The sequence below is a fragment of the Carettochelys insculpta genome, chromosome 1, assembly GCF_033958435.1.
Source record: "Carettochelys insculpta isolate YL-2023 chromosome 1, ASM3395843v1, whole genome shotgun sequence".
In the NCBI taxonomy this organism is placed as follows: domain Eukaryota; kingdom Metazoa; phylum Chordata; order Testudines; family Carettochelyidae; genus Carettochelys; species Carettochelys insculpta.
Window position 1 is genome coordinate 219,288,599 of NC_134137.1, and position 15,663 is coordinate 219,304,261.

Below are 15,663 nucleotides of genomic sequence, written 5' to 3' on the forward strand. Positions count from 1 at the left end.
TCAGTACAGTTGATGAAATCAGTAATAACTTATCTGTAAACACTGTTTGTATTGGAAGGATTTTGCTTCTCGATAATGTTTCTGCTGAAATTGAGATCTGCCTTAAAAACAAATTTACATAATGCTCTTCATTTCTTTTGCTCCACTTGTTGTGGTTAGGGTATAGATGGAGCCTTCGTTCACACTGAAGCTGCTTGAAGCAATTTTTCCCCTGCACTACTCTTAAGCTTTGATCTCTATTTTTGACTGTTTGTTAGTTAAAAATTGTTTATTCCAAAGCAAAATATGTGCCCCCATGTAGCACCACCTTTGTTTTGTTCAGAAAAGTGTCATATATGACATTTTAAAAACTGGAGTCTCCAGTCTCTTAGTTTCCCTTAAACCAATATGTTTAGGAAAATACCACAGAACAATCGCCAGCTGTGGGAATTTTAACAATTTATTTCATCCTTCTGTTAAACATTGGACTAGTACAAACAAGTAATAGGGCTAGTAATTTAATTTTCTGGCAGAAGGCTGATGCTACCAACTTAATATTCACATTTCGGGGCCAATCCTACAGAACCATCTCATCAGTAGAACTAATCTTCTGAGTAAGTGTATGCAGGATCAGGCCTTAAAACAGTGTACATAATTCCCAATGTTTACCATCACACATGTGATTAGTCATAGTACCTCAGTAACAGGTGAAAAATAAATTATGTATCACATTTTTGTAAAACCTAAATAGCAAGGGAAAAGGCAGAACAACACCATTTGCAGCAGGAGTAAACACTTGGAATTGGCATAGTCCCTTTTACCAGTATTAGTTTATCTGTTGTATAACCAATTATGCAAGCCTTGGACAAGTAAGGCTCATTTGAATCATGTTTAAAGTCCATAAAACTGGGCTATGGTGTGGGCAAGGATGTCACAAATTCTTTCAGACTGTGCCATCCTATTAATAAAAATAAAGCTTTTTAAAGAAGTTTTTCATTACTTCCCAACAAGCTGTGCTTTGTTTCCACCATTTTAAACAGCATCCAGAAAAGCTATAATTTTCATTGGACAGGACTGGTCTATGGAGCTCTCTAATCTATTTCTACCTACTTGTTTGTGAGCTAATCTCTTAGAAAATAATCTCTCTTAATATGAAATTTAGCACAGCTTTAATTCTAAAATAAAAATGATTTACATAGTGGCTTCTAAATTGTCTCACACTTAAAACAAATGTCAATTCTTAAGCCTTTTCACCCTTCATTTGAGTCACAATGACCCAATTTTCACATGCACCTGTGCCAAAATATACTTACCTACACGTACACTGTGTACACAGACTTTCAGGTAGTCATATTATTCATGTGCTTATGCTGGGCATTTTTGTGCACAAGCTTGAAAATCTGACCCTTTTATCTTAAATGCTCTCAGAAATACCTTCCCGCTGATGTAAACCAGTATGCATTCTTTAAAAAAAAATCAGTCACTCATGTAGACCTGCAATTGCCTCATAGAATGACAAAGCTGTCAGCCACATTGCAGAGGCAGTTGGGAATCTGAGGCTTCAATTTAGGATAATTCAGTAGTCTTAGAGATAGACTCACAAATGTTAAAGATACTAATCACAATGTAGTTGCTGTTTAGAAAGGTCAAATCTGACTCCACAATGAATTAATACAGAGAAGATTAGGGGTGAGGTTCTGTGGCTTGTTAATGTGCAGGTCAGACTTTGCGGGTTCCATCTGACCTTGAGACTTCAGAAGATATGGCAGAGGTAACAACTTTCATTGTAAAATTGTTTTCTCTGAAGTTGCGCAACTTTGAGGGACTGTATCATTCCTCTCCATGTAACATGACTACTTCCAGTCAATACATTTTTGAAATTCATCTTAGAGTACCTCGCTCTCATTTACAGTAGTAAAATGGACGCTTGCGATTTCTGAACAGGCAAGCATTAAATATCATCTATATACCCAAAGAAATGGTAAGATTGTTAATTTCCTGAACCTTAGATATCACATTCTGTTTACTCCATGTCACTACAACTTACAATATAAATTCAATGTGATTGAAAACTGACCATAATATAGTCACCTTCAAAGAATTTTAAGAACTCACATTTGCCACCCTGAGCTCATTCATCACTTACCTCAGTTTTCTTCAACTGCCTGTGAAATGTGATGCACTCTGTGGTACCTGGTACGTCAATTCATCTGGGGAACCCAGTCCAGGCATCCCCTTGGGTGTATCATACAGTGCATGTGCAGAGGATGAGCTATCTGTCCTACCTAGCAGTTTACTGCAAGTTCCCATTATGGGAAGGGCTTGGTTCCCTGTAGTCTTGAACGTAGAAGTAGAAGAGACAACAGGAGGAGCAGTGGGGTGACCTGACATGTCCATGATTATTGGGGTTGCATATTCTGGTCCAGTAACAGGCAGTGGTTCAGCATAAGCATGATAAACTTCTTGTACAGGAGAGTTGTAAGGATCCACATCAGCATAACTTGCTTCTTTCCCTTCTTCTGGTTTAAAGGTTGATCTCTGATGGAGTGCGCTAACAATTCCTCCAACCAGTGGCTGAGCATACTCTGTACAATGTTTCCAAGAAAAAGAAGAAAATTTTACAGGCAGGAACATTTTTAAGTTTAATATAGTGGCATTGCATTAAAAAGAAGCCCTCATTAAGAACATTGGCTTGACAGACTGGGGGTAGTTTGCAATGGTCCATCTAGTCCAGTATCTTATCAGTGCCACATACTTCAGAGAAAGGTGCAAGAGACCCAGCAATAGACTATTAATAGTAGCACCACTAATAGTTAATCTTGACAGACTTCATAACTGCGACGGTTCAATTGCTTGATCTGAAAATTTCCCATGCTGGGTGTCTGCCGGCAGAACTAAATTTCAGATGACCTGTTTAGCTCTTTCTCGTACATAGATATCATAGATGTGGTTTTTGATTGCTCATTAAAAATAAGAATTTATATGTGCTCAATAGCATCTTGTTAGTTTGATAGGTGGAGATTAGACAAGCATGAGAAGCCCTGGGACTAGGGGCAAAGCCAAAGCACGGGGATGAGACTAGAATGAGTAGATGGAAACACAGGACAGGAGGACACACAGGCAGAAGGGTTTGTGTCCACTACAGAATCTGGAATTAAACACAGGATTCCTGAATCTCTACATTCCTCTGATATCAGCAGGAGCCTTGAAACCCTTTGGAAAAGTGTCTCATTCCTCTCTAGTGCAGGTCCACAAAGTGGAGGGAATTTACAACATGTCAGAATTAAGGTTGCCTTTCCACCATCCTTCCACATTTTAGAACTAGAAGAATGTAAAATTAGAACAATGCAGGAACACATACATTTGAACATCTTACAATACTTAACATTGACTTGAAAGCGTCAATGAGATTCCAGCAGTGTTCAGGAATTATTTTGCAGGATTTACCCTTTGAACTACTGTCCCAACTGCTCTTCATCAATGCCTTGCAATGCTCTTACTCACTTTTGGCAATTCTGTTGGCTAAACAAATCATAAATCTAAATAAGTCTGAGAAGACAGACGAGGTAGGGAGTAAAGTCTTATGCCTTCTCTCCCCAGCACAAGCAACAAGCAATGAGGTAACACCAGATTTCAGTTCTTATAAATTCATCCAGTATATATCATTTCACACATTAATCCAAAAATCAGGTACCTGCAGACTCTGTCTGTAAGATGGTTGGGATTTCTCTTGGTCTCAGATGACTAACTTCACTAGTGCTATAGCGAACAGGGGCATCTTCATGCTCTGCTGACTTGGCAGGGAGAAACTGCTTCATGCCTTTCCACCATCCTTCCACATTTTAGAAATAAAAGAATAAAGTAACTTAAAACGTTGCATAAAGTCAGGGATAATCCTTTCATGTTATTACCAAAGAAAGATGCTAAAACCCTTTCTTAGCCTCTGTGAGAACAGCTTGCCTTGTTTTCTCTCCTCCTCCCACCAAGAAATTGGTTATCACTCTTCACAGAGCTTATAGAACACTATGGCCGCCTCTACACGTGCACGCTACTTCGAAGTAGCGGCGCCAACTTCGAAATAGCACCCATCGTGGCTACACGTGTTGGGCGCTAATTCGAAGTTGAAATCGACGTTAGGCGGCGAGACGTCGAAGTCGCTAACCCCATGAGGGGATGGGAATAGTGCCCTACTTCGAAGTTGAATGTCAAAGTAGGGCACGTGTAGACAATCTGCATCCCGCAACATCGAAATAGCGGGGTCTGCCATGGCAGCCATCAGCTGAGGGGTTGAGAGACGCTCTCTCTCCAGCCCCTGCGGGGCTCTATGATCACTGTGTGCAGCAGCCCTTAGCCAGGGCTTCTGGCTGCTGCTGCGGCAGCTGGGGATCCATGCTGCATGCACAGGGTCTGCAACCAGTTGTCGGCTCTGTGGATCTTGTGTTGTTTAGTGCAACTGTGTCTGGGAGGGGCCCTTTAAGGGAGCGGCTTGCTGTTGAGTCCGCCCTGTGACCCTGTCTGCAGCGGTTCCTGGCACCCTGATTTCGATGTGTGCTACTTTGGCATGTAGACGTTCCCTCGCAGCGCCTATTTTGATGTGGTGCCGCCCAACATTGAAGTTGAACGTCGACGTTGCCAGCCCTGGAGGACGTGTAGACGTTATTCATCGAAATCACTACATCGAAATAAGCTATTTCGATGTAGTGTGCACATGTAGACGTAGCCTATGCGACCACTATACATTATATTTTAACACACTGTTGAAGTTATTCGAGTCTGCCTGACAAATACAGGAAGTTCGGAAATAAGACTTCCACTCAGTTTTTAACTTGTATCATTTCCAAAGCAATTTGGCCAGAATGGCTCTGAATTTCTGTGTTACCACCATTACTTGTCTTACTGTGCAGATGTTAAGTATTTCAGTAAGCTCAAATACACATGGAGAATATTACCACAGTCATTTAGGTAGTTTTAAACACAAGCTTACTTATGTGGAAGATCACTGGGCATTCTGAATCAAAAAGGAGCCCTGTGCATTATAAATTCCTACACTATAGATTTTAACTCCCCTTTACCTTTTCTCCTCCTCTCATAAAAACCACGTGGGTGTTTTTTGCGTTAGACCGAGGATTTTAACAAGGTGAAAAATAACAAGGAGCAAGTCAGACAGTACTATAAGTGTGGAAGATTGAAGCAATAGCAAGTAAAATTGACAGGCATTCTAAAGTGCTTTCAATACTATACAATCCTACAAAATACCAGACTCATCAATACTCAGAACTATATACAAAATTATTGCTCAAAATGAGATTCATTGTTCTGTTTCTTGCTTGTTTAAATGGAAAGATTCCAGCCTTTCCCGTTTTCCAAACTTAAAACATGTGGGTACCCCTTTTGGAACTTCAGCCTTATTGGTGTACCCGCTTTCCCAGTGCCCTCCCACAGCTTAGCTTCTGATTTTCAGTAATTTATTTTCTGCCGTCTACCCCTTGAAATCTGTTCACGTACCACTGGAGATGCATATACCACACTTTGGGAAACACTGCTTTATAGGATTTCAACTCTGTATTACCAAGGCTCTGAGTGGAGATCTAATAATACGTGTCAGAAAAAAATGGAAGTCTATTTTTTAAGCTAATTTGCAGAAAAAAAAGCTACAAGTCTGAATGGAAGAAAAATTCAGATTTCAGAACCACTGCGTAGCGATCTTTCAGTCTGCTCTGGCAAGAGGAAGTTACACATGTTACTAAAACAAAAAAGCAGTCCAGTAGCAGTTTAAAGACTAACAAAATAATTTATTAGGTGATGAGCTTTCGTGGGACAGACTTGCTTATCACCTAATAAATTATTTTGCTAGTCGTTAAAGTGCTATTGGACTGCTTTTTTGTTTTGATAGTATATAGACTAGCAAGGTTCTCTCTCTGTTACTATTACATATATTGTCATTGTTTAAAACGCTCTGGCCGTGTCTACACTAGGCCCAAATTTCAAAATGGCCATGCAAATGGCCATTTCGAAGTTTACTAATGAAGCGCTGAAATACATATTCAGCGCCTCATTAGCATGCGGGCAGCCGCGGCACTTCGAAATTGACGCGGCTCGTCCCGACGGGGCTCCTTTTCGAAAGGACCCCGCCAACTTCGAAGTCCCCTTATTCCCATGAGCAGATGGGAATAAGGGGACTTCGAAGTTGGCGGGGTCCTTTCGAAAAGGAGCCCCGTCGGGACGAGCCGCGTCAATTTCGAAGTGCCGCGGCTGCCCGCATGCTAATGAGGCGCTGAATATGTATTTCAGCGCTTCATTAGTAAACTTCGAAATGGCCATTTGCATGGCCATTTCGAAGTTTGGGGCTAGTGTAGACACGGCCTCTGCATCATAAACTATGCTGCTAAAGGCTGGCACCAAATCCAGAAATTTGCCACCATTTTGTTACCTGCACGATCCCAGTAAGGTAAGTCATATGTTCCTTCAGCTTTCTTCTTTCTGGAAAAAAGTAAAAATTGGGCATATTTAGCTACCATATTCAAATGCAAAACCACTACTGATTTCACCAACATTTTCCTGCAGAAGATAAACCCTGGCAAGTTATAGCACTAAAATGTTTACAGGCTAGTAACAATTTCTATTAACTCCTGCTGACTGGTGGCAACTATCTGACGATACGAAGCTGGAACATTCTGGTTTCTGCCCCCTACAAGCTCTCTCACCTGGACAACATGAAGACTCCTGTGCCAGGGTGGATCCCTCAGGGTTGAATGGGAAGTGAAAGTCCTGACTATGTGCTTGGCTGCAACTGGTGCTCATGTTTCAAAATATAATCCCTAACAAACAAACGTCTCCCAAAAATTTAGGAAAAGCAGGCTGTAGTTTTATAATGCTAGCCAACACGACATGGAAGTCTAGCATGCAGAACATTCTCTCTTCATACATGAGTAGACAATTCTGAACTAATACAGCCTTTCTGGGAAGGATTTAACTATAAATTTCATATTTGCATACGCATTGTATTAGATTACAGATTAAATTAAAGTATTTTACAAGATCACTAATCATTCATTCATTTACCGGTTTCTCCAGTGCCATGCACACACTAAGATCAGAATGAGAGTAGTGAAGACCATCACCAGTACTGGAACAAGGACAGCTGCCAGTGCCACATCTGAAATCCATTAAACAAAAATGGTGTGGGACAGAATAACATTTGCATATCAATTTTTGGTTCCTAAAGTCTTTGCAGAAGACACCATAATTTTATATAGATTTGTACAGTGCCTAGCATAAGGAAGTCCTGACCAGGCTGCTCTCTGGGTGCTATCTTAATTTAAATGTACATTTTCCAAAATTACAGCGTCAGACCCAATTTCTTATTTGTATCTTAAAAAAAAGAGTTCAAATTACAATTTGCCTAAATACCAACTAAAAGAAAAATAGAACGACACAGGACCACGCACGTTTGAACATCTAACAATACTTAACATTGACTTGAAAATGTCAGTGAGATTCCAGCAGTGTTTCATTTGGCAGGAGACTAACCCTTTGGACTACTGTCCCAACTGCTCTTCATCAATGCCTTGCAATGCTCTTACTCACTTTTGACAATTTTCTTAGCTAAGGATTTCTTATCCATAAAAGTCAATAAAAAAAAAAAAACCAACCAAACACAGATGAATTTACATTTCCTAAGGTGGAAGTTTCATGCCAAAATCTGTGATTCGTGGAAGCCATTAATGTGATTAATGTAAAAATTAGGAGTCATCACTTTTTTGACATTACATAACAGAGTACTGAAATTCAGAAGACACACACCGATAACTTTTTGGTGAGCTGATGGGAAAATTTAAATTTGCCATTTTTTTTAGTGATCAGTGGCCATAAGTGAAGAGCTGTAACTCACTTCAAAATTCTATCTCAAAAGGACACCTGAATGGTTAACAATGGCCACACTGGGTCAGACCAATGGTCCATCTAGTCTAATATCCTGTCTTCTGATTGTGACCAGTGTCAACGGATTCAGAAAAAAATGTACATAGCAATTACTGAGTGACGTTATCCACTATTGTGCATTCCCAGCTTTTGGCATTCAGAGGTTTATGGACACCCAGAGCAAGGAGTTGTTCCCCTGACTATGGTGGTAATTATGATGGACCTATCCTCTAGGAACTCCTCAAGTTTTTTTTTTAACCCAGTTACACTATTGGTCTTCTTAGTATCCCCTGCCAATGAATTCCACAGGTTGACATTTTATGTGATGAAGTACTTCCTTGGTTTTGTTTTAAAACTGTTCACTTCATTTGGTAAGCCTTAGTTCTTGTGTTATCTGAACGGGTAAGTAACATTCCCCTTCTTATTTTCTCCACACCATCATTGTATTGACCTCTATACTACCCTCCCTAGTCATCTCTTTTCTGGGTCTTTTTAAACTTTCATATAGATAGTGTTCTACTGCCAATTGTTCCACTGGATTTCCATTTGCATGTCTGAGGGCAGACTGGAGCTATAAATCATCACCCACCATATGGGTCTCTACTATGGTAATGTGAATATTGAAAACAAACAAGTGATAGAGTTTATTACAGCAGGTAAACAGCCTGAATAACACATTAAATTCAGAGCACCGTGAAGGGCAGAAAGTAAATACCAAATAATTTATATTTAGATAAACTACCTTGGCATAAGAGGGACAAGGTGGGTGAAGTGATATTTTGGACCAAATTTTGTTGAGACAAGCTGCTGAGCTGCACAGAGGAAGAGCACTGTGATAGTTGAAAGCTTGTTTCTTTCCCCTGCAGAAGTTTGTACAAAACAAAAACATTCACCTTCCTTGTCTCTCCAATACCCTGAGACCAACAACAGATGAAAAAATACGTTAACATAAGACCTTTACCGATCCCTCTCAGACACTATCACCACTTAAGTATTAATACCTTTGGTTACAATTGGAGTCACAGTAGTGTTTTTGATCTCAGGACTGGAAGTTGTTTTATCAGTGTAGACAGAGAAGTCGTCACTATTTGGAGGTGGTGGTGGCGGCGGCAAGGTAAGTTTTGGAGCCCGAACTGTATGAGGATATGTGGGGGGGGGAAAAAAGTTAACTCAATCTTGGTGCTAGTTTTACAAGTTCCCTTAGTATGGAAGGAAAATGCAGCCAGGTTAGCATAGGACTCATTTATTTTGGTCAGTCAGAAAAGGACACAATCTCGTGAAAAGAAAAAGCAAATTTCTAACACCTTTGATACAAAGATCTTAAACACAGAGCACCTCACAGGGGTATCTTCCAGTTACAGGAGTCAGAATATTGTGAATGTCAATTCAACTACAAAATGTTAGTCCAGTGAGCATTACAAAATTAGATTTTTCTGGCCTTCTCCAAAAATATTTTAAAGAAAATAGTTTTAAGAGAATTTTCTTAATGGAAACAAATCCAAAATGTAAGTGATAGTTACAAACATATTCCAGTGGTTCATAGTGAATTTTTCCATAGCTGTGACATTTTGAACGTCTTACCTATGCTAAACTGACATCCTAGCAGTTCCACTTTCATTGCAATTTTCTGATGCCATTTTAAGGGGTTAATTCTAACAAAACGTGCAATAATAGGTGGGATGAAGTTATTGCGAACTTCCTGATAATATTCAGTGTTTCCTTGAAATATCTAGGAAAAGAAAAAAAACATTAAAACCGAATTATTAGCTCCTATAGTGAATGATACAACGGTTCATTGCTAGCTATGTCAACAATTTCAATTAACTATATAAGCAGCTCTAGGTACTGTGCAATGAGAACCTATTTTTGTGCTTTCCACAACAGCGCTACTGGGCTGGCCAAGCTCCTCGGAGATAGGGTGACTATTTGCAGTCTACCTGGCCTTGACTGGGGAACTAATGATCCAATTAGTAGGCCTAATTCAGTGATAAATCCTCATCACGTGACACCTGAGGCAGACTGGGCAGTCCTAAGATGATTGCAGAGAATTATGAACCAAAACCTCAAATGTTTTATCTTAAGAGCAGACAAATACAAAGAACATTTGTATCCCCATCACATACCTCATCTTCAATACCCTTTATCTTAGAATAAAATCTGCCAGGTATGACATTACTATTATTTTACTCAGATGTCATCTACTTGTGTCTTGTGTTTATATCTCATAAATAAGGCAGGTAGTTGCAATAACAGAATGCAAAAAAACTTCTGATGCCTTTATAATGTTTTTAGTTGTCTGACATATGTGCGCACAACCTTTACTAAATGGAATTCAAGACATTTTAGTGTTTGTATTGTTGCAGTCTACAGAAGCTGTAAAGCTTAATATGAAAACAAAAGGGACTCCAGAATTTTTAAAAACATACAAAAATACCTTTACTAACAATTATTTAAATCTGTTCAAGGTAAAAATAGTGGATTTTTTTTTTTTTGGAGGGGGTAGGGGCGCCATATAACTTTACAAATTATTTTCACCTGGTAAATCAAACAAGTGCCAGTTTTTACAGAGTTACTATCCGACCACCATCAATAAAACCTGACACACACTAAATGAAAAAAAAAAAAGCAGCAGAAATGTAGCACTTTGAAGACTAACAAAATGATTTATTGGGTGATGAACTTTTGTGGGCCAGACCCACTTCTTCAGATCAATTTCATTTCCAATCCAGACGGACGTACATAAGTACAGAGGACCAAAAAGAAAGAAAAAAAAAAAGCACTAAACACTGACAAATCACATAGGAAAGAAGGAAGGGGATGAGAGTTGGGAGCGAGTATGTTAAATGTCCTGTTTGAGATATGTTAATGTGTCAAATATGTCAGCGGTCCTGACTATAATGTCCAAGTTATTTTTGAGACTCTGGACTGTGAAACGCACTGACTAATACACTTACTTACATGCCTCCAGCTTCCGTCCGGCTCATGCCACACAATCCATCGTTTACAGGCGAGCCCTTAGATACAATCACATCTGCTCTGATCCTACTGACAGAGACCGAAAAGTACAAGACCTCTACCAAGCAAGCAAGAAGTGAAAAAACAAATTGACAAAGCCAGATGAATACCCAGAAACCAGCTACTTCAAGATAGGCCCAAGATCATCAACAACACAACACCACTTATCACTACAGCCCCCAACTCAACCCCCTGCAATGCATCATTAAAAATCTGCAACCTATTCTGGATCAGGATGCAATACTCCAGAAGGCTCTATGTGACAGGCCTGTCCTTTCCTATGGACACCCTCCTAACCTGAGAAAGATTCTCACCAGCAATCACAGGCTACGCTACAGTAATATGAATCCTGGAACTTTTCCTTGTAACAAACCCTGCTGCCAACTTTGTCCACATATTTATTCTGGAGATACCATAATGGGACCTAACCACGTTAGTTACAAGTTCAAAGGCACACTCTTGTGCACTTCCAGCAACATTATATATACCATTATGTGCCAGCAATGCCCTTACGCTATGTACATTGGACAGACTGGGCAAAACCTTCGCCAAAGAATAAATGGACACAGAGCAGACATGAAGAAACTCAATACACATAAGCCTGTCAGTGAACATTTCAATGAAGTGGGCCATTCTGTTAAAGACCTGAGAATTTGTGTCCTGCAACACAGAGCATTTAACAACAGATTAGAGCAAGAGATTTCTGAGTTAGAGTACATATTCAAATTCGACACATTAATATGTGGTATGAACAGAGACATCAACTACCTGATGCATTACAATGGCTGCTTCCCTTCATTATATGCTCGTAATTATCTCAGACAGGACAATAAACAACCCCCCCCCCCCCCCCCGCGCAAACTCTCACCCCCTTCCTTTTATCCTATTTGACTTGTCAGTATTTATTGCATTTTTTTTTTGGGTCCTCTGTACTTATATGTGTAAGTCTGTATTGGAAATTAAATTGATCAGAAGAAGTGGGTCTGGCCCACAAAAGCTCATCACTGAGTAAATCATTTTGTTAGTCTTTAAAGTGCTACATTTCTGCTACTTTGTTTTGTTGGAGTGGAGACTAACATGGCTACCTCTCTGTTACTACACCCTCAATGAGTTTTTCTTAAAAATAACAAAAAAAAAACAACAAACTCCTTTGAATACAAGATGGAAAAAGAGAAGCCAAATTCCCTATTTCTGAGGGTATTTATGATCAGACAACTCTGAAAATGTTGAGGGTGTGGGCAAGGGGGGATGAGAGCACAACGAAAGCTATTCCCTCTGCCCCAGCAGGGTAAACAGCAGGGTGCCTTGAAAAATACTAAGCAGCAAAAATGTAGCACTTTAAAGACTAACAAAAATGGCTTGAAAAATACTAGTCAATAGACTCTTCTTCATGGAAAAAAAAACAAAAACAAAATACCTAAGAAGCAACGTATAGTTGAGTTTGCACTTCCCGATTGGTATATTAATGGGATAACTTTCCTCAAATATGGTAACTTCTGCAAAAACAAATCTCTCATTAGCAATCCTGACCAAAAACAAGCTTGATGCCAGGTTTGACAACAGAGCTACTCAGTAATCCTAGTAATAGAGACAACTTTTCCCTATTGTTCAGAAATATCTATACCAAAGACATGCAAAAAAATCTTTCACTGACATGCTAGGGTCATTCCAGTTACACTTCACCCTATCCTTTTCAGAGGACCTACTGTCCCAGCCCATTATGCTCATGAAGGTTTAGGGTAGTGTCTCAAACTTCATCTGCTATTTGACAGCCTGCATAATCACACAAACATACGGTGGTCTTATCAACACGTTATCTGGAAGGGGCATTTTCTTTACTGCCTGAATGAAGAGTGAATTACAACAGTCAACTGGGTTTATGAGCATCTGATTACCATGGTCAAGTTTGCATCTGACATGACAGAATATAGTATTCTGCTCAGCTAAAAGTAGAAGAAACTTCTTCTAGAGGCGCTTTTCTAGGATCAGTCAAGTAAAGCTTTAGGCTCAACATTATTTTGATAGCGGTAGGGCAAGTGCCATCCATAGGTCTTCAAAATTTTTCTATCCACAAGCACACTCTTTCCCAGAAGCCAAATTCATCAAGGTTCTGAGACAGCTGGGGATAATGTGGTTTCCATTTCACTCAAGGGAAATGTATTTACATAGTATTTGCATTTTCTTTTTGTCAGCATTTGAGATACATTTTCCATGAGGCTAAGTTGAGAATAAAATTTTGTGGAACCACCATGTGCCTTGGACACTCCAGTGTCACAAACTTCTAGAGCGATCTTCAGATGTAGCAGGGGCTCTAACAAGCTCACGAGCAGTATTTTTCGTAATCCTTTTAGTAATCCAAACTGTAGGAAGGAAAAGACTGCTACATCATCACATGGACTTTTAGCTCCATCTACAGGAGAATGGCAGCTACTTGCCTACTAAAAGGCAAAACACTTGCCCTTTTACCATCCATACACTGAGAAAGAAAATAAAAATTCCTATTAGTTCCTTCATTATTTCTTTAAGCTTATTTGTATAGCACAAGTTTATCTACTGTAAATTACATGTGATTAACATACGATCTTTGATTGAAGAAGTTATGGGTCATTGAACAGGTGAAAGAATGGAGTGAAGTTTGTAGTGGATTAAAAAGTGCTTGAACAGAAGTAATTTCCAGTTTTCCTGTGCAGGAACACACATGCCAAACCTCTCATTCCCACCTTGCACAGACATGCACATACCAAAATGATCTTTGTATTTATACGAAGGAAAAAATAAGGCACTGGCCCAGCCATCTTATAATGCACAACAGAGTCTTACATAGATATTCTGATCAACTGCAAGTTTTACACTTCTTCATACAGGAAGTAATACAGTCTAAGTCAGTATTTCTTAACCAGTGGCATGAGCACCCTTGGGGTACGCTGAGGTCTTTTGGGAGTATATCAACTCATCTAGATATTTGCCTAGTTTTACAACAGACTACATAAAACACTGATCAAGTCAGTACAATCTAAAAGTTCATTCAAGCAATGACTTTTTTCTACTGCTTCATATGCCTTACACTGAAATGTAAGTACAATATTTGTATTGCAGTTCATTTATTTGATAATCAGCTGGTAGAAAGTCAGCAAGCTTTCAAGTATTAGTTTTCTGTGATATGTTTGCATGCTTTTGTAAGAAAGTAGTTTTTAAGTGAGGTGTAACTTGGTGTTGTGCAAAACAAATCTGACTCCTGAAAAGGGTACAGAAATCTAGAAGGACTGAATGGCACTTGTGTCAAGACCTCAGATTATCTTAGGATAAGCATAACAAACATGTGGCCCGATCAATTTTTTTGTGGCCCTGGGAGCCCACCAGGGCACAGAGCCCCACTGGCAGCTCCAGTTCTGGGGACCCGGCCATTGCCACAGGAAACCCACACAGCTCTGGGGCAGGCAGCCCCATTCAGCAGCTCCAGCCCTGGGTATCTGCCTGGGGCCAGGGTAAACCCAGCAGCACTGGGGCTGGGAGCCAGACAGGGCATGGAGTACCCGACATTTATATTTAAATTAAAAATTACTATATACGTGCAAATAATTTTACAAATCAAATTTTATGAGCTATTAATAAAATTATAAAATAATAAAATTCATATTAAGTATTAAATTCTCAATTAAAATGATTGTATTATGTTCAAAGAAGACAGACAATATATTATAAAATATAACAAACACAATCTATAATAATAAGTAATTATGACTTTCCATGGCCCTCAAAGCTATTAGTTTTTGTGTGTCCCTCACTGGGCTTTGAATTTGACATGCCTGCCTTTGGAATATATTTCTCAACTGGTAGTACATGTACCCTGGTGGTGAACAAGAGAAACCTGGGGATACTTTTTTTGTTTGTTTGTTTGAAAGGGGTACTTCATAAAAAAATTGAGAAACACTGGTCTAGGTAAAGTCAAATCCACTATAAAGTATAGCATTGTACTCTCTGCCAAATTATGAATCAATGTAAGGTCTCTGAGACGGGACAGTCTAGTTGTTGTGCATCTAGTGGGATGGGTCCCTGGTTCCTGAAGTGGACTTTTATGTCTCTGGTTCTCAAATGAGTTTACACGATGGCCAAATATAAAGCCACAGTATATTCACAATGCCACAGTTCTGAAAATTAATATATACATGTAATAATCTAGTCACCCAGTGACAGAATGTCGTGTAAATAACATAATACCTCTTTTCAGTGTAAAGAATTATCTGTTCTATTACCACAGAAGTTACACACTTATTACCGTCTATACTGTATTACTAACAATTTTTAAAAGGCTGTAACAAAAAAATCTTACTCAGGTTTTTGAAAGAGAAGTGATCACAACTCCTCTCTTCCAAAACAAGTAGTTCTGTAACCTCTTAAAGATTAATTAATGTGAGAAAAAGCTTTTGTGAGAAAGACCCACTTCTTCAGATTCTGGTCTTTAAGATGCTACAGGACTGCTTGCTTTGTTTTGCAAAAATACAGACTAACACAGCTACCCCTCTGAGACTCCTCTCTTCCAGTACAAGTCAGAAAGCAGCCCCTGAGTTTTGGTCAGTACACTTATTTCTGTATTTCCTCTTCACAAAGTGAAACATCCTGTATGTATGCTCATGTGTAATGGATGTTGGAAACAGTGTTAGAGTCACAGTAGCCACACATGCAAGTTCTTTGTAATGGTCTGAACAGTGCACATCAAAATTTCCCAGCTGTGATACATGCCGATCTCAG

General features: G+C 39.3%; 1 protein-coding gene across 5 annotated transcripts in view; it reads right to left on the reverse strand.

Moving 5' to 3' along the window:
* Positions 1–402: 402 nt before the first annotated feature.
* Positions 403–15,663, reverse strand: part of DCBLD2 (discoidin, CUB and LCCL domain containing 2) — a 93,867-nt gene continuing 78,606 nt past the window's right edge. For 4 of the 5 annotated variants that reach the window (XM_074999673.1, XM_074999652.1, XM_074999629.1 and 1 more), the window contains 6 exons: positions 9,481–9,628; positions 8,901–9,032; positions 7,042–7,135; positions 6,410–6,459; positions 3,674–3,811; positions 403–2,564 (listed from right to left, as the gene is read on the reverse strand). In XM_074999673.1, coding sequence (XP_074855774.1) covers positions 2,137–2,564; positions 3,674–3,811; positions 6,410–6,459; positions 7,042–7,135; positions 8,901–9,032; positions 9,481–9,628 — 990 coding nt within the window. In that variant the 3' untranslated portion in view covers positions 403–2,136. The remainder of the gene's footprint in view (positions 2,565–3,673; positions 3,812–6,409; positions 6,460–7,041; positions 7,136–8,900; positions 9,033–9,480; positions 9,629–15,663) is intronic. The other variant, XM_074999640.1, reaches the window with a different exon arrangement.